Source organism: Polypterus senegalus, chromosome 12, assembly GCF_016835505.1.
Source record: "Polypterus senegalus isolate Bchr_013 chromosome 12, ASM1683550v1, whole genome shotgun sequence".
Lineage (NCBI taxonomy): Eukaryota > Metazoa > Chordata > Cladistia > Polypteriformes > Polypteridae > Polypterus > Polypterus senegalus.
The window spans coordinates 141,658,720-141,678,481 of NC_053165.1; the positions used below are offsets into that span (position 1 = coordinate 141,658,720).

A 19,762-nucleotide genomic window follows, 5' to 3' on the forward strand; every position below is an offset into this window, starting at 1 on the left:
AGTAGACGCCCAAACTTTTTAAGCAATGTGGACTAAAGTCACTTCTGGGGTCCCTCTGGGATTTGGGGCTGAGAGTAAGTCAATGCTCCACTCAGTTTTCACAGAAGCTTATAATTAGTTCATAACTTATAGAGTAAAAGAATCATTGAAATATTAAAAATAAACTGGAGTCGGATTACGATATCTGCACCCTTACTCTTTTGTTGGATAACTTTCTAGAATGGTGAAATAAACAAACTAATAACAATAAGTGCATCATTAATAAATACATACATTAATAACCAGCTAAAAAGGCCTATGGATCAATAATCCGTGGCCTCATGCAGGGCTGCTGCCATCATTAAGGTGAATTAGGCATTCGCCTACAGCACAGATCATGTGGGGAGGGAAACCCAGCCACATGGGTTAGCTGCCAAACAGTTGGTTGGTGTACTAACAAGCTTGGCCTAGGGTGCAAAATAACTTAGCACTGACACTGGCCTCAGGCAACACAATTGCCAAACTGAATGGGGAACTGAATAGAAAATGGAGTCTCTGCCTTCCTTATTGGACCTTCTCAGCTTGTAAAGTGTAAAGAGAATGTTCTAGAGTTTTGTGGAATGCGGAGTTCACCTTACCTGTGTTACATATCGCTGTCAATCACCCATCCAGTTCTATCTATCTCCAGAGTAATGTGCTGGCTACTGCATTCATGTCTACCTGTGTGTTGATACTGTGATAGCACCTATGATTCACCTGTGTGTGCTCATTCACAACTGGAGTAATGATCTTCATGTGTGTGCTGAATTACATGATAGATAAATAGATAGATAGTAACTTACAGTAACAAGTCAATAACAATAAAGCATATCAAATTTATTAAAAATCAGTAACCCTATCTAAAATACAAAGTATTCTTTTCAAACATTACACATTTTATGCTTACAGAAGGATTAACAAAATTGACATAATTGAAAATTTTGCAAAGGACTGAAAATTTCATAAGGAAATACTCAGTAAAGATGATTATTTGTCTCTTGGAGTTGCATTTATGACTAAAGTTGTTTTCACCACTAAAAGATGAACTTGAGTACAACAATTGGGAGCAAAGCCAGAAGGATGTCCAGGGTGATGCGCTTGGCGTGGTTGCAGAGGTTTCCCTTACAGCAGTTTATTTCTCCAGTTATACCAGCTATCTGTGAGGACTGGGATCCACACACATTGTTCGTTGCACATCCTTTGGTCTTCACTGTTACTCCACTAGCTTGAGCTAAGTGGTAAAAAAAGCATGAATAAAAATTAAAATAGTGTTTTTATAATGATGAACATACTTGAAATAGTGTCTTCTGACCAGGAGTTGCCTTCAGCTTTCAAACGGAAGAGCTGCTGGATCAAGCCCCATTATGTCTCAATTAATTAAACATGCTAGTAAGTTTCCATGAAAATACTGTATTTTAGACTACATTATTATCCAGGTTTTTCAAAAATTAATTAATTTAAACTGGGCTTTTAAGTCAAGATTATAAATGTCACACATATCTAATTATAATTCTTGGGGTCAGGCAGGATCTTATATTGGGGGGGAGGAGGACAAACTTCTAGGTAGTAGCATAAATTGAGATAAGGGAATCAGTTGTGGGAATTTACAAGGAATACAGCCTCTTGAAATAGTAAAAAACATTTGCCAAAAGTAAAACTAAAGAAGTAAACAAGTAATACTACATGATAAAGATAATAGTAGAGATGGGAGGATTGAAATGGATGCTTTGAAGCTTGTATTTCTTTAATGAAGGAAAAGACTACTCAATGTTATCCCCTTATTAGCAAAACAAGGTCTGTCTTTAGGTGTGGGTGGGCCACGGGACAATCTTTGGAGTTCCTTCTACAGGGCAACTCAGGGCAGATCAAGACAACTTTCTGAACCTTTTCAAATTACAAAATACAACCATGTCATAAAGGAAAATATTTGTACAAAGGACAGCAACAAGTGTATGTCTGTGTTACCTTGAAATGAGCAAAAATCCTGTGTTGTCAGTGAAAATTGTAAAATTATCATTAAGGATTTTGCTTTTTATATAGACTAGGGGGCTTTGCTCGCTAACCCCCGTGCCTGTGTTACACGCTAGCCTCTTTCACAGTTTTGTCACCTGCGTATGGGGATGCGGATGTACAATTAAAACACATTTTTATTTTCATGGGAATTGTTACATATGCATAATAGAACTATTTTACATTACAGCAAGTAATTAGCCATATCCAAAAAGAGTAAAACGTAATAATTTGAAAGTAAATGATGTTTCATGTTGCATTAGAGTTATCCGTTACGTAATTACTTTTTAAACTTACACTTTTACTGTAAAACGTCAGTAAACACCATTTTTTTACTAAAAATTTCATCAATATTGCATTGAATTTTGATTCTGTGTTTGGACTTTCATTGTGACAATGCCACATATAACTGCACGTGATTGAATTTCATTTCTTTCTCTCTATTAAAAATTGACTTTTTCAAATGTTTGGCTTTGAGATTTGTTAATTGTCTTTACAAAAGCTATTCTAACGGGAAACTGTAAACGTTTTAATATGAATGGCATATCAAGATCTCCTTTGCTGTGTAATGTTATCCGCAGAAGATGTACTACATTACCTTTCTTGGAAAAATCCTTCTTTCTACGGTATTTCATGTGGTGGAAGTCTGGACGGTGTTAATGGCTGTAGATATTCTTTGAATATTGTAAGTTAATGTTTTCATCTTCTGCACAATCACCACCAATTGTTTCAGCATAGTTTATTGATACACATTTAACCAATTTGCTGTGTAACAGATTGACATTTTTGCCGTTAATTCATTTGACTTCATCGTTTCTCGGTGCTAGGATTGCCTGTGTACTCATTTTTTCTGTTGATAACCCTTCGTGATGAAATTCTTCAATAAGATTTGGACATAATACATCTTCGTTAATTTGGAACTTAAAGTGAGGAAAATGTTAAAATTTATAAGAGCTGAGAAGGCAGAATCTGTGTCAGTCAAAAGCATTCACACGAATGAGAGGTGAGATTACCATGTGCATGGTTGAATATGGTTGAGAGGAGGGCGTGACTTGCAAAATCTCATGGCCAATGTCTCATCTTGTGTGACTTGAAAAACTTTTTCAAAAAGTCTTGTCACAGGATTTTTTTTATATAATGGAGAAATATTATTGACTACATGATTAACATTGCCAAAATAGATAGATTTTTCCCATATTTAAGGTATTTTGATAAAAGTGGAAAAGAATTAAATGTTTCATTAAGTTAGAGGAACGTACTCGAGGCATGTAGAAGCCTACAACAATGAATGACAGAAATTTGTTGCGCAAAGAACTTGAATGTACAGTAAATTGCTGTGCCCATAATTGGAATCTTATCGTTCTCAATGTGACATCATCATGCACCACAGCAAAGTTGTTTTCTGGTACAATTGAAAATCTGAATTGCTTTTAAACCACTAGTTTGGCCAAATACAAAATATTAGCAGATGAGCAGGAACAATTGTCAACGAGATTAATTTGTACAGTTCCCATAGACAATGCAGAGGCAGAGTGCAGCTTTTGCAGACTTAGAGGAAAAAAATAGTATTTTTCCAGTCAAAGTTATTTCTTCAAAATCATTGCATACATTAATTTACCATTGATTGAAAAAGTCCTGAATTTGCATAAGTCATCTAGTAGACAACAACACGATTCACCATGATAAGTAAAAGAAAATAACTAAGAGCTGCACAAATCAAGCAAATAACATAACAGGCCATTGCCAAACTACCAAAGATGACATCTATCATTAAAGCATCAGTGGAAGAGGGAACTGGCAAAATGCTGTAATGTCATCAAGAGAGCAGATTACTGTACATCAAGTGAATGGAGCATCACGGCAAGTGTGACAGAAAGGCTTCTTTTCAAAGTCCTTTTTGCCACCTCTTCCCTTTGCAGACGACCACAAGTTTATTTATAAAGATGAGCTGAGCAACCTGACAGTCCCAGACACAGGTACAAATAAAAAAAATGCAATATTTTTACAGAAATAAGTAAATAATAACATTGGCGTCGCAAGATATTTCATTGTCATATGTTAATGCCACAGCAGTTTTCCAACTAAGTGCCACAAATTGGCTGGGCACAGCACAAGTTTAATTTAGGCTCTAAACGGTTGATTGAATAGTTTCTTAAAACAGCAGAGAAAAGATTATGAAATACAAGAGAATACCCATGTAGCATTTTTGTAGGGACCAAGAGAAAAAAAATGATTGAATGCAAGAAATGACCTTGGATTTCTTAGGATTCTGTGAGTGCAGGTCTTTATTTACTATATTCAGGGTCTTTTTGTATTACTTTTCACTGCAGTTATTTTTAGGATCAACAGTTATCCATTTTGAAGTTTGCCTGATTTGATTTATGTAATCTTTAAAATAATTATTGTCATTTTTGATATTTTCGATTGCAATTTCTTTTCATAAATGCTGCTATGATTTTGAGATGAACTGCACCATTGTTGTAAACCACAGTGAACAACCTTGTGTTTGATATTTGAAATGAAAAAAGGCTCCATTCACGCTGCAGCTCAATTCCCATTTTGTATCTTATATCTGACAAAAATCAGATTTTTAGAGAAGTATGATTAGCACAAAAAATATTGTACAATCAAAACCTTTCAGAAAGTATTTACACTGCTCTAGAAATAACTGTTTGTATCTAAACCATCCACAATGCTGTCACCAGACCTATCTCCTGTCCTTTGGGCTTCTTGTTTCTATGTACAGAATACCAACAGCTCTGCTTTTTCATTCCTTGATTCTCTTCTTTACCATATGGACTCAGGAATTTGCATGGAACGTGCACTGAAATGATGTGAAGTTTAGAAACAACCAACAACTTTTAGTTTGCATCTGTGTGACAAAATTGTTTTTTTTGTTTTATGCATGCGGGGCATGTTCATAATAGACAGATATTTGTCATTTGCAAAATGTATCTGAATAATAAAAAAAATAAAAACAGATACATTGGATAAATCAGGATAGAGCCAATTTTAGTAACCGTGCGAAAAACTGTCTGTGCCTTAAAACGCTTGCAATTCTGCAGACTAGAGTTTATTTATGTCAACAGCAGCATCTAAATAAACGATAAATGTGTGAAAATTCTAAATAAGTTAACACTAAATCAGAGTTCTGTTGTAAATGCTTTTTTCAGGGTGGGGCCCCAACCTCTGTTATTATTCCATGGATTCTGTGCAACATCACTGCCTCAGGTATACCTAATTGTAATGCAAAGTCACTCAGATAATTTAACTGAGCTTTCTGATGTATAAATAAATGGCGAGAGATATGAATGCAATGAACTTGAAATATGAAAATGTGTCTCAAAACAAAAACGTGACAGCCAAAGGGTAGTGCATATAGTTACAAGACAGGACGATGACAAGACACGGATCATTTTACTATTTTAAAAGAGAAAACAGGTTATTCTTAAAGAGAGGACAATGGTGGATTTTACTTACCTATAACAGATATGCAAGTATCTTCCTTTCCAAGGCATTGCACAGTATTCTGGCAATTTTCATCACCACAGCACTTCAGACCATTTGGAGTGTTGTCACTGTAAGCTGTGTTTAAAACAGTTGACAGTTTGATTATGTAAAACAATAAAACTCCATGCTCTTCCAGCATGACAGAATAGCATGTTAAAATAATACTGCAAGAGTGTTGACAAGGATCAAATTCAATGAACACATTACCTCACAATGTCTTCATTACACTTCCTTAAAGTCTAGTATTAAATAATCCTTAAAATGTTGTCTTCATTTCTACTCTAAGAAGCCTGATATCCAAGATCGTCTGATGTAGACTTTCTCAATGTAAAGCCTCATTATGCAAATCTTGGTGAACAGCCATTAGGCTTGTAGTCTCTGTTATGTTTAACTCCTTCTCTCTAGATCTCACTGAGGCTCTATCAAAGTTAACATTTTTTGTCATCTCTTAGGGATAGATCAGCTGCCCTTATATTCATCTAAATGTCTAAATGGAACTCCTCTCCTTACTATACTTGAGCATAATTTACTGTGCTGCAAAAGCATAATTTCTGCGGACTCAATAAGTCCAGTTCACAGACCCTGTTGCCAGTCTGTAGCCAATGGCAGTACTAGATACAAGACAGGAGAAAGACCAGGGACCTCATGTATAAACAGTGCGTACGCACAGAAATGTTGCGTAAGAACTTTTCCACGTTCAAATCGCGATGTATAAAACCTACACTTGGCGTAAAGCCACGCATGCAGGTTAGGTGGATTGGCGATTCTAAATTGGCCCTAGTGTGTGCTTGGTGTGTGGGTGTGTTTGTGTGTGTCCTGCGGTGGGTTGGCACCCTGCCCAGGATTGGTTCCTGCCTTGTGCCCTGTGTTGGCTGGGATTGGCTCCAGCAGACCCCTGTGACCCTGTATTTGGATTCAGCGGGTTAGAAAATGGATGGATGGATGTTTTCATCTTCTGCATGATCACCACCAACTGTTTCAGCATAGTCTATTGATACGCATTTAACCAATTTGCCATGTAACCGATCGACATTTTTGGCGTTAATTCATTTGACTTCATCGTTTTTTCGGTGCTAGGATTGCCTGTGTACTTTTTCTGTTGATAACCCTTCATGATGGAGTTCTTCAATAAGATTTGGACATAATATTTTTTTTTTTAATTGGGAACTTAAAGTGAGGAAAATGTTAAAATTTATAAGAGCTGAGAGAGCAGAAACTGTGACTGTCAAAAGCATTCACATGAATGAGAGGTGAGATTACCATGTGCATGGTTGAATATGGTTGAGAGGAGGAGGAGGGCGTGACTTGCAAAATCTCATGGCCAAAGTCTCATCTCGCGGGACTTGAAAAAATCTTCCAAAAAGTCTTGTCTTGTCGCAGGATTTTTTTTATATAATGGAGAAATATTATTGACTACATGATTAACATTGCCAAAATAGATTGATTCTTCCCATCTTTAAAAGTGGGAAAGAATTAAATGTTTCATGAAGTTAGAGGAACGTACTCGAGGCATGTAGAAGTATTTCATTATTTATTAATTAATACTGTCTGTGAAGTAGGACTTAATGTTGATAACAACTAAGAGCCAGTGTATGATGGAGCTATGTCCATGTCAGGGCACTTGTCAAGCCTTCAACAATGAGTGACAGAAATATTGCACAAAGAACTTGAATGTACGGTAAATTGCTGTGCCCATAACTGAAATCTTATCGTTCTCAATGTGACATCATCATGCACCACAGCAAAGTTATATTCTGGTACAACTGAAAATCTGAATTGCTTTTAAACCACTAGTTTGGCCAAATACAAAATGTTAGCAGATGAACAGGAAAAATTGTCAAAGAGATTCATTTGCACAGTTCCCATAGACAATGCGGAGGCAGAGTGCAGCTTTAGCAGACTTATAGGAAAAACTTGGTATTTTTCCAGTCAAAGTTATTTCTTCAAAATCATTGTATACCTTAATTTATCATTGATTGAAAAAGTCCTGAATTTGCATAAGTCATCTAACAGACAACAATACAATTCACCATGACAAGTAAAAGAAAATAACTAAGAGCTGCACAAATCAAGCAAATAACATAACAGGCCATTGCCAAACTACCAAAGACGACATCTATCCTTAAAGCATCAGTGGAAGAGGGAACTGGCAAAATGCTGTAATGTCATCAAGAGAGCAGATTACTGTACATCAAGTGAATGGAGCATCATGGCAAGTGTGACAGAAAGGCTTCTTTTCCATGTCCTTTTTGCCACCTCTTCCCATTGCAGACGACGACAAGTTTATTTATAAAGATGAGCTGAGCAACCTGACAGTCCCAGACACAGGTAAAAATAAGAAAATGCAATATTTTTACAGAAATAAGTAAATAATAACATTGGGGTCGCAAAATGTTTCATTGTCATATGTTAATGCCACAGCAGTTTTCCAACTAAGTGCCACAAATTGGCTGGGCACAGCACAAGTTTAATTTAGGCTCTAAACGGTTTACTGAATAGTTTCTTAAAACAGCAGAGAAAAGATAATGAAGAGAATACCCATGTAGCATTTTTGTAGGGACCAAGAGAAAAAAAAAAGTTTGAATGCAAGAAATTACCATAGATTTCTTAGGATCCTGTGAGTGCAGGTCTTTATTTACTATATTCAGGGTCTTTTGGTATTCATTTTCACTGCAGTTATTTTTAGGATTAACAGTTATTATCCATTTTGAAGTTTGCCTGATTTGATCTATGTAATCTTTAAAATAATCTTTTATCTTTTATTTTGCATCTGTGTGACAAAATTGTTTCATTCATTTTATGCATGCGGGGCATGTTCATAATAGACAGATATTTGTCATTTGCAAAATGTATCTGAATAATCAAAAGGAAATAAAAACAGATGCATCGGATAAATCAGGATTGAGCCAAATTTAGTAATCATGTGAAAAACTGTGCCTTAAAACGCTCGCATTTCTGCAGACTAGAGTTTATTTATGTCAACAGCAGCATCTAAATAAACGATAAATGTGTGAAAATTCTAAAAAAGTTAACACTAAATCAGAGTTCTGTTGTAAATGCTTTTTTCAGGGTGGGGCCCCAACCTCTGTTATTATTCCATGGATTCTGTGCAACACCACTGCCTCAGGTATACCTAATTGTAATGCAAAGTCACTCAAACAATTTAACTGAGCTTTCTTATGTATAAATAAATGGAGAGAAATATGAATGCAATGAACTTGAAATGTGGAAATGTCTGTGAAAACAAAAACGTGACAGCCAAAGGGTAGTGCATATAGTTACAAGACAGGATGATGACAAGACACGGATCATCTTCACTATTTTAAAAGAGAAAACAGGTTATTCTTAAAGAGAAGACAATCTTGGATTTTACTTACCTACAACAGATATGCAAGTATCTTCCTTTCCAAGGCATTGCACAGTATTCTGGCAATTTTCATCAACACAGCACTTCAGACCATTTGGAGTGTTGTCAGTGTAAGCTGTGTTTAAAACAGTTGACAGTTTGATTATGTAAAACAATAAAACTCCATGGTCTTCCAGCATGACAAAATAGCATGTTAAAATAATACTGCAAGAGTGTTGACGAGGATCAAATTCAATGAACACATTACCTCACAATGTCTTCATTACACTTCCTTAAAGTCTAATATTAAATAATCCTTAAAATGTTGTCTTCATTTCTACTCTAAGAAGCCTGATATCCAAGATCATCTGATGTATTATGCAAATCTTGGTGAAGAGCCATTAGCCTTGTAGTCTCTGTTATGTTTAACTCCTTCTCTCTAGATCTCACTGAGGCTCTATCAAAGTTAACCTTTATATGGAACCTGGAAATGACATTTTTTGTCATCTCTTAGGGATAGATCAGCTGCCCTTATATTCATCTAAATGTCTAAATGGAACTCCTCTCCTTACTATACTTGAGCATAATTTACTGTGCTGCAAAAGCATAATTTCTGCGGACTCACTAAGTCCAGTTCACAGACCCTGTTGCCAGTCTGTCGCCAATGGCAGTGCTAGATACAAGACAGGAGAAAGCCCTGGACTGGGTCATGGGGGGTCTAATTTAAAGTGTTTGAGAATTTAGAAGGAAAACTGGAGTACATGAAGTAACCCACAAACAAACATGTAGGGAACCTCAACACAGGAGACAGTCAGGTAGAGGGTTTAAATCCAGAATGATGGATCTGTAAGGCAGCAGTGGCGATGTACACTACAACCTTTAGTGAAAGCTGTAGTATTAAACTGTTTATTAGAAATTCTGTCTATTTTTGTGTCATTAAATCAGTTGTACACACAGAGCTGTTCAACCTCTGTCTGTGGACATGCTCATACAATGTTTGAATGTGCATAATGCATTGTTATCAACCAGTATTTATTTTGAAAAAACAAACACAACAAAGATTTTCCTGGAGGCATCCATATTGGTTTTACAAATGTTTTACTGGAACACGGTCAACTCAGGTGTAACGTCATTCCAGCTCAGACATCCGACTTCTGAGGTGAATGAAATGCAGCATAAATCTAGACATGGAAAGTACACAAAATAAAAGCCCTGCTGAAGGTCATGACTTAATGTTACCTGGAGGAAGGCCAGTGTTGCAGTTATTTGTGTTACAGCACTGAACGTTGACAGTGACTCGTGTTGCAAGAAAATTCACAGACACCACTTCACCACACTCAGCTGGAGCTGCGCAGTCTTTGGCATTGACATTAATAGTCTGCCCTCCTGTAAAAAATACAAAGAGAGGCACATTTAATACACAATTCTAGTTGAATGTATATTTTTAAAACATCACCAGCTGATGCATCACTTGCTGCAGAAGGTTACATTTTCTGTTAGTGTACAAAAAAAAGATTTATGTATCAAACACATCAAAGTAAGAAATGGCAGTGGTTCACACTCAGAATATAGGCTTCACAGAGAGTGAGGAATACAGTGATTAGCCATTATTGGTGATTAAAAGCATTTATAGTCCATTAATGTGAGAAGGCAGCAAGAGCTTTAGGAATCACAGCTATTCAAGTCAGAAGCTTTATTCCTCTCTCCTGCCCTCTGGCTGCTGGAAGAATAACATTTTCAGACTTGAAAGGAGAATTCTTCATCAAGCAATATTACTTTTTTGGAGTGCTGTATTGTAATGTATTCAGATTTACTGTATGTGCTAAATGAAGCTCTGGTCTATGCTGTATACTTCTGTACAATAAAGTAAATGGGAACTACCTGTGTGCAGCCAGTTTAAAAGTCAATGCTGCTGTACTGCATTTAAATCAATATTAACAATCTAGTCTTTGAACATGAAAATACTCTGATAATGTAAATACTGTATATATATAATTTTAACTGAATATAAATATTACTTTTTTTCTTTTACCTGCATAGGTTGTAATTGCTGCACTAGCACAACTTGTTTCCTGCGAGCTGCAAGTTTTCTGAGTTTCACTGCATGTTAGAGAAGCATCTGGAATACACTGATTACAGGTCAAAGACGACACTAGGAGAATGTAAGAAAAAAGGAAAGTTATTACCACATGTCTGTTAAATACCATGCTGTCATCCAGTTTTGGACAACAAGTGAACACCAAACTGTGAACAGCATATTTCATTAAGGGTACTTTGACACAAAAATGACATGGCCATGTTTCACCTTACCATAAACCCAATTTTAATTTTCCAACGTTCATAAAATGCTTCTTTTTCAAAAAAGAGTTTAATAACAGTAACCCTAAATTCAACTTCTGGCAGAGGAGACTTCTTTGTCAAAGCTGCCAAAGCTTCCCATAATCCTGAAACAAGATGAGTGTCTGGATGGATAATCTGGACTTTAATGAGGGGTATCTGAAATTCAATGCATTTACCCAGTCATTGCTAATAAAGGCTGCTCAGGAGACTCAAGTGTCTTCATAGGTCTGTTTATCCAGATAAATAATAAGAAAATAAGAGTGCCAAGAATAATTCTGAACCTTAAAAATAATTATTGAGGACAGATCTTCAGAGCATTGCTCTTCTCTGCCTGTTGTCCAATAATACCCATTGAAACACACCACAATGGAGTGACAAAGTAAGCGCTGCAGCCTTAAAAAACTGTCTGCCTCTCCTCTCTTTTCACTCACACTCTGAAAAAGACTCTACTGATACAACACAGCAGTCACATTTTTGTAATATGAAAGATGATGCTTCCTTCCTCCACCCTGCATGCCCCTTAGATATGCTGCATATATATTTTGCAGGGGTCCACAACGTGTGATATCACAATGTGGACTAAACAGAGTTTGTGTCCTGTTGTGTACTTAGGCACTCATTATGTACATTGGTTAGCGACACCTGATGACATACTGTATCTTTAGTCAACAAATTAATTTTTAATATTGTAAGAATATGCTGTGTATAAAAATTATTAGGGATTTAACAAATTGTTATTTCATTAGCTTTTCAGTATTATTACATGAAACTGGAAAGAGAGTTAACAAGAGCAATAATTATTTTAACACTTAATTAAAATGCAAAATTCCATTTTGTTTCCTTGAGCTCTGCATGTACTGAAGATTGGATTTCCTGATAATGGTGATTCATTCAATGAACCAACAATACAAAATTTAGACTCCAGATTTAGTAACTACCACTCCTCAACGTAAAAGGGTGAGCCTACTGATAAAGCATCTACAACATGTTTTACCGTGAATGGTACTGATATGACATATTCAAGGCCTTTTTAAAAACCCAAATCATGGACCACAGAATTTAAGGCAGCTTCAACTTTAGGCTATAATACAAATACACAGTTGTGATTTGCAGCAATTTTAAACTAACTTTGAATTATTTTTAATCATCCAAATAACAGAGTGGTGGCTCTGTGGCTAAGGGTATGCACTGGTATCTGGAAAGCTGCTGGTTCAAATCCTGTTACTGCCACAATGCAAAAAGACAATTTCCCCATGGGAATTAGAAAATGATATCAAATTTAAAATAACAAAAAAATCACTAAAATCTGCTACAGTCGCTCTCTTCTGTAACAAGAAGTCCTACACTTCAAAAATACAAGTCCCTGAGTGGTTTTCAAAGTGATACCATAAGGGAACCAGTTTTGATTCCCAAAAGAAACATCCACATCAAGGATCCAGAATGGACATTTATTTATTTAGATTTGTGACAGGTTCCATAAATAACTATAAAATTGATAACAGAATTGTGAAATACCAGTGGGTTTATGATTTTTAAATGACTCTTACTGCATGCAATAACAGGATAAGCTCAGGCTGATGTGTTGTATCCTGCTAGGTAGCCTACTATACCTTTAAAATTAGTTTTTGTCCACATATGAAGAGTGTTCTTAAAGCCAAAAGAACTCATTTCCTAAGCAAAGAACCCTTCATAGAATGAAATGGTGCTTTATCAAGCAATGAATCAGTAAGGACACACATAACCCATTAAATTGACATATAAAAAACACTCCTAAAAATTCCTGAGTATAACTTCCCACTATTGCTTCAAATGCTTTCTGCATTTCATGCTTTGAAGTGGGTAATAGATACAATAATCATAAAGTCTGCCTCGTGAAGGCAGTCATTTTGATATGATTTAATGCAGTGTTTCCAAGATTGTGCAATAAGGATGTAATTTCCAGTGCAGTGTTTCCAAAAATATTTCATGAAGTTGGAAAAAGATTATTTTTTTTTTTCTGCCCCTTGCAATGGTGATACATGTGTTATTTTTTTTACCTGTGATGCTCAACTGACCACACAAACCATAAACCAGAGACCACAACATGACTAGCTGCAGATTAGACTTGACTGCCTTCTGTTGTACAATGAAAACAGTACAAAGCGACCTGAGAATCATATTTCCTTGCTACAGGGCAGCCACTGGAGATTGTGGACCCCAAGAAAGGATATCATATTGGAAAGGGCCAAAGCAAACACTGCACTCTGTAACCTGTGTGACCCAAAATTAACCATTCAAAGCTTTTGATAACTTTACCTATGCAGGGCGGCATTTTCTTAGTTGAGTCCTATACTTATTCTGATGGTCAAATTAGACAAAAAATATGATTTGAATATTCAAATTAAAAATAAGTAAATATCTGAATATATTTGAAATTAGGTTAATGATTCTGGTTGTGAGTTGTTTGTATGTGCTTTTTTGTGAAGTATTATTATGGCACCAACAGCATCATCAATAACAAAACTTGGCAGGAAAAAAAATAAGAGCAATATTCGAGCAAACTGTTATAATATAAGGGTCACTAAAGCTCCACCCATTTGCACTAGCTTCAAGTTTAGAACTGACGGATGGGCCTTCCTTCCATAAAATAAGCCACAAAAAGAAGCCGAATCCTTACAGACCATGCATGGTATAACAGGGCCACACTACGTTATTATTAATATTTTTACTCATAATGCATTTGCAAAGAATGAAACCTTGACACTGCATGCCGTGAGGATGCTGCACCCTTGAAATATAAGGGGCACATAAAAATACCTTTCTCTGCATAGATATAAGTGATGTGATCAAAAAGAAACTTTATGCAGTATGTGGTTGTTGTGGCTTGGATGTATAAGATATTTCTGATTTTACTTTTTTCTCTTTCAGGATTCTGCATTTTATTGTTGATGGTTTGCTATATTAAACGTTTGTGTGTGCAGATGGTTAAGAACACCACAGCAGTGAATACAACTAATATAAATTCGTCTGTATTTGAACTTAATCTTGATTCTGGTATAATGAACTAATTGTCATGAATTCTTTATTAGTTGTGGAAAATGTTTCAAATCATTATTGTTGTATGCATATGTGTTCTGTTTTTAATAACCTGGGTTTTACACCCATGTTTCCTTAGTTCTGGCTATTGCTTTAACTTATACATTAACTTTTGAAAATAATGCAGCAGCAATGTTAAGACTCCCAAGTTTCTTTCTGTTTAGTTTTTACGATCATTTTGTTCTTTCAGAGAAATAACACTTGACAAGAGATTAATGATAACGTATGTGTGAACACATAAAAGCAGCCTACTCAATGCAACGAGCACACACACACATCTTAGGAGCTGCAGCAGGACCCTAGCAGGGTGTAGTGTTAGGAATTTGTGTGTGCCTAGCAATAAACCCTTGTATCTGACTGATCAATGCCTAATGTTTTTGATTTATTTTTTATATAGGTAATAGATTTAAATGCTTCTATATCACCTAGCTCTGGACTGGGGCTCTGTCCAGGGCTTGTTCCTTCCTTGCACCCTATGCTAGCTGGGACTGGCTCCAGCAGACCCCAAACCCTGTTCAGGACTGAGGAGGTAAGAAAATGACTGACTGACTGACTGACTGGCTGGCTGGTTATATTTCTTTGTGTTTTTACCAATTGGAGCAGAAGCAGGTGAAGTGGCTTTCTCAGGGTCACGATTTGAACTCACAATGTTAAGAGCTGGAATCCCAAAGGCTTTAACCACTATGCCACCAAGCCTTAACCACTACGCTGTGCTGAAAAGCAGTGGTTAAACGGTTCAGTGGTTAAACGGCGAAATGGCTGCTGAACGCTGCATCTGTGCTTACACCAGGGCAGACTTGATACAGCGTGGTACATGGACAACGTCAGTTCACACTTGCTCTTATTAAAAAGCTGGCTAACATTAAAATCATTAGTTACATAAACATTGTTTTCTATTTACTGAAATTCAGTACAGTTCATTCCTTGTAGATTACTTAATAACGGGCACGTGCCCATCTGCATGGCCTAATTTGAACTGGCTTTGAATTAGATTTTTTAATCTGTTTGTTGTTGGCTCAGATTGAACAGTCCTCAAAATTAGTTCATTAGCACTACTTATGGAGAATTGACTAACGCCGATACCTGCCGTTAATTCCTATTCTGGAATACAGAATTTGACTTCCACAAAAACTTTAATTTTAGCTCTCAAATGGGTGACTGTCGCTCTGTTATTTTAAATACGGGATGACCAGCCTGGACAATTCTGGCTAAAGAAGAGGGGAGAAATGCAGTGCAGTGTGAGAGTATTGCTACTGTAAAGTTATGTTGTCACTTAAGCATTAAATTAGAGAAGTAAATGTTCATTATATTAGGATGAGAATAGGAAAATACCAACATTTAGATCTGCAATGTTAACTTCTCTGTTAAGTTGTAATGTGTTAGAAAGTAGTGTTTATAAAGTTAAGCTTTCAAAATCTGGGCGGATATGTGAGAAGAAGTAAGACTGTTATTTTTTTGTTTTGGCCTGACCTTTGTGCTAGCAGTTGCAGAGAATACAGCTTGTATTTGGAAGAGAAATCTGCCTCCATCCAGTTCTTTTTGTTCCCAAAAAGGATTCCATCCATCTTAGAAGAGAAACCCTGTTACACTACTTTTGGCAAGTAAGATTGCATTTCTAAATGTTTATAAGTAAATTTTAACCTTCCAATGTATGTTCAATAACAGGACAAAAATACAGATAAAATTATGTTGCAATATTTTTGAGGTCTATTGTAATCCTCTTTATTGTCTCTCCCATTACGACACCGCTACTTTACTCCGTCGCCTTGTCCGGGTAGTGCTTGACTCCAGGCGGTGTTAGTGATTAAAGAAGTCCGGGAATGCTGCAATTTAAGTACGCGATCTTCAGTTCCTACTTTTTAGCGGAACATAATCAGATTGACAAAAGACTATTTCTTGTTTCCTTTCGTTGAAAAATGTGAAGGTTTGTGTTGTGCGCTTTTGATTTCTTTGTGACGATGTATCTTCCTTCTTAGTGTAGTTTGCTGACCAGCTCCCTCTGTGCTGCTGTTACAGGCGAACAGTACAGTTCCTCCGATATACAACATTTTGCTGTTCTGAAGTAGCCGCTTGAAACTTTTGTTTAAATAATCATACTGTTACTTTGTCAATCATTTCGGACAATGACTTTGCTCAGACGCCTTTCATGTGTTTTCAAAATTTTCTGCGACCATACCATGACGTGCTGATTGACGTTTTTTTAAACCATGAAAGTTTGTTTCTGTATGTAGAAATTCACAATACATCCAGCTGTCATACAGAATCGTTCAATACGTCAAACAATTAACCCCTTGCGTACAGAAATCTGGGCTGCGTTTCACGAAAGTGAAGTACAAGAATAACAGGGCGTTCATACGTAGAATACAGCAGCAATAAAGAAAGCCTACCCAGAAAAAATCCATTGTATTCTGTCTCTGTCTCCGACTACCAGCTCACGACCCCACACTTTCACATTATTTAAATTAAATCTGTTGGGCTCTAACTAATTCCCATTCACACCTCTGTCCCTTGGAGCCTTGTTACACCTGCCGGAAAGCTTCTCTGCCTTGAAATCGGTGATAATTTTGTAATCAAAAGTATTTTTATGGATATTTTAGCAAAATGTCTTGAGGTATCCATGCCGTCTTCTCTAAGCCGATTCAACGGCATGAAAAGTACACACCAGTTTTCACCTGTAACTAAACCTCACGGCGGCCACACAGTAATACAATGCAGCACATCAGTAAACCCACAACGTATGCGAAGCAAGTTATAAACATGGCTATAGTGAAAACACACAGCCGCTATCTTCATGTGGCTTGATTTGTGTGTGTGTGTGTGTGCGTTGCATTATACTCTTCCCTGTATATTTGAGTAGTAAACACACCGGACACCGCCTGGAGCGCTATGGTAATAATGCAAAATAGAATCTGCTTCATGTAATTAGTGTGGGAATGTAACGCATACCAATTGAGAATTTACAAATGGCCACAGGCAAATACCCAGACTGTATTTTGAGTGTCGGAGTGAGAATAAAGTGAGCTGCGGTTTCTGGATTTTTTCACTTCATTTTAGCGCCTTACTTTTGTTTTTCTGTTGGAAAAGCCGCTGCGTGCATTACAGTTTAACGGCAGTCTGCTGTAATCTTGAGGAGTTGTCTGTTCTTCAGAAAACTGGAATTTTGTTTTATGACGTGCCTGTCATTTCTTTTGTGCTAAATTTAGAAGCAATGCGTGTCCGGTTTTATTTGGCCATATTTGGCTATTACATGATGATGTCACGTTTACTTTAGATTAATTATCACACGTTTATTTCATTCCACTGAAGTACCAATATCAAACATTCATTATCATTATCAATCGAGTGTTTTTCATACTTTTTTGTAGACGACTTCAAGGACGAGTTTAACAAAATACAACTGTATTCTCTTTTGCATCGGGGCTGCTGAAGGAGGATCTCAAAGAAAAGCATGTAAATTACACGCGTGCAATCCTAAAGTTGCTTTTTAATTAGCAAGGTTTATCGTTTTCGGGAAACGTAACCCTGAACTCCTGTCAAAAGCGCCAAATCGTTGAATAAATATCATTAAGTAGGGAAAAAAGTATCCCCCGGAATTAGAAAAACAAGAAAAGGGAGGGGATTAATTTTAAAACTTAAAAATGTCCTTGACCCGCACAATCTAGGTTTACATCGTAACAGGATGGTATGCGCAGCTAGTGAATGGTAAAGTTAACATTTTAAAGTATCGACACTGCATCCCCGAGCGTTTAACAACTGATCAAATTCAGTTGAACACATGTTTTTTCGCACTTTGTTTTCTTTGTAATGACGCTTATAGATAGCAATGATCTGCTATTGATTAGTTCACAATGTCCTAGGCTGCTGTAAGATAACTTTATTTGTCACGTACCAAATGTGGACATGTTGGATTCGTTAACAGCTGTAAATTGGCTACGTATACTTTAATGGGTGCGTGCGTTGCGTCCGATGCTGGGGTGGCAGGCTTCACTCAGCTGCGATTCTGCTAGTTTCACACTCGTTATTACCGGAGTGGCTACTTGGCGTTTCGCAACCGGACTAAAATAAACGTTAATTGGCGGATGTTATACGCTACTATAAATTATACATATACGATTACGTAGTTTAGATTCTGAAAGCAGATAGTGAAAGTAATGTCAGAAATGTGGATTTATTTATTTATTTATGTATTTATTATCGTGCCTTTTATCATTAAACTGCCCTTGTTTTTGTGTTAAGTGACAAATACCTTTTAAAATGTAGTAAGCTACTGTAACAACACTAATACACAATTTTAATGAATTAAACCGCTTTATATGTGCATCAGTCGTTGAGTTCAATTAATCCAGTTCTGGGTCCTGTGGGTTGCAGTCTACTCTTTCACCCTCGGGTGCAAGGACGGAATGAAAAAACACTGGACTGAGCGACACTTCATTGAAAGGTATACACAGACAAACAAAACCATTTTTGAGTGGTCCGTTAGCCTGACAAGCATCTCTACATAACACAATCCGAAGGTGACACACAAAGAACATGTAAACTCGACACACGCAGTTCCCCGACTTTGAAGCTTCACGGCGCTAAAAACTGCGCAGGAGCAAGATGGCTTTTTAAACAGTTCGTGTACACGTTATTGTGAGTAACTCGTTCTGAATGTGCTAATGAAAATGCCGTATCATTAATCTCGTCATGAATTTTTAAAGATTCTTAAAAACAAAGAAGGACCCGTTATGGAATACGCAAAGAGTGACTTCGGAAGATTAGCAAAACGCGTTAAAACATATCGTTCATCTGAGTGATGACTAAAGTTTTTAATACCAAAATCCTAACTACATGATTTCAGATTAATTTAAAATTCAAGCCATTATAACCAATATATCGTGTTTTAATATTGCTCCAATGTGCTGCATAGGAGTACGACGGTGTCACGGGAAAAAGCAAGATGAATAGGTTCAGAGCTTCAGCCTAATATTTAACCTCACATATAGTCATCATTGAATTAGACATGACAGACACAATATTACCCTTGTCCATGAACACAAACAACCTCCTTACCCGTGCAGACCAGTGAGAAAAGCAGACTCACGAGAAAGACCTCCATTTTGCATACTGGCTTTGCTTCCAAGGAGATGTCTTTTTATATCACTTTTATGGAGTTCACCGTTAAGGACCCGCCCCTCTGAGAAAACCAGGATTGGAGTCTATTTCTAGAGAAATCGAAACTTAAGCATTAACGCCGACGGTTGAGATATTAAACATCTACCTACTCTATAGCGCCACAAGTCCAACCACCAATGGCCACCCCACCCCACCCCACATCATCAGCACTTGCGTAATTTGACAGGTTGTGAAAAGCGAATGTAAGCATCGACAAATCAAGTGCAGGGTGTGTATTTGACTGTGGTGGGCTGGCGCCCTGCCCAGAGTTTGTTTCCTGCCTTGCGCCCTGTGGTGGTTGTGATTGGC

At 36.9% G+C, this 19,762-nt stretch overlaps 1 protein-coding gene across 1 annotated transcript; it reads right to left on the reverse strand.

Annotated features, from left to right (window-relative positions):
* Window positions 1–834: 834 nt before the first annotated feature.
* Window positions 835–19,561, reverse strand: LOC120541740 (urokinase plasminogen activator surface receptor-like). Its single transcript, XM_039773640.1, has 5 exons — window positions 19,352–19,561; window positions 10,917–11,036; window positions 10,124–10,270; window positions 8,916–9,020; window positions 835–1,249 (listed from the first exon to the last, which is right to left on the reverse strand). The coding sequence occupies exons 1-5, from the start codon at window positions 19,395–19,397 to the stop codon at window positions 1,053–1,055; spliced, it is 615 nt and encodes a 204-aa protein (XP_039629574.1). The 5' UTR covers window positions 19,398–19,561; the 3' UTR covers window positions 835–1,052.
* Between the last annotated feature and the right edge of the window lie 201 nt (window positions 19,562–19,762).

Coding starts and splice junctions, on each gene's coding strand:
- LOC120541740 (XM_039773640.1), bottom strand. CDS start 19,397: ATGGAGGTCTTTCTCGTGAGTCTGCTTTTCTCACTGGTCTGCACGG. Junction 10,271..10,916: donor AGCAATTACAACCTATGCAG/GTAAAAGAAAAA, acceptor TATTTTTTACAG/GAGGGCAGACTATTAATGTC. Junction 9,021..10,123: donor CAACACTGGCCTTCCTCCAG/GTAACATTAAGT, acceptor TTTTAAACACAG/CTTACACTGACAACACTCCA.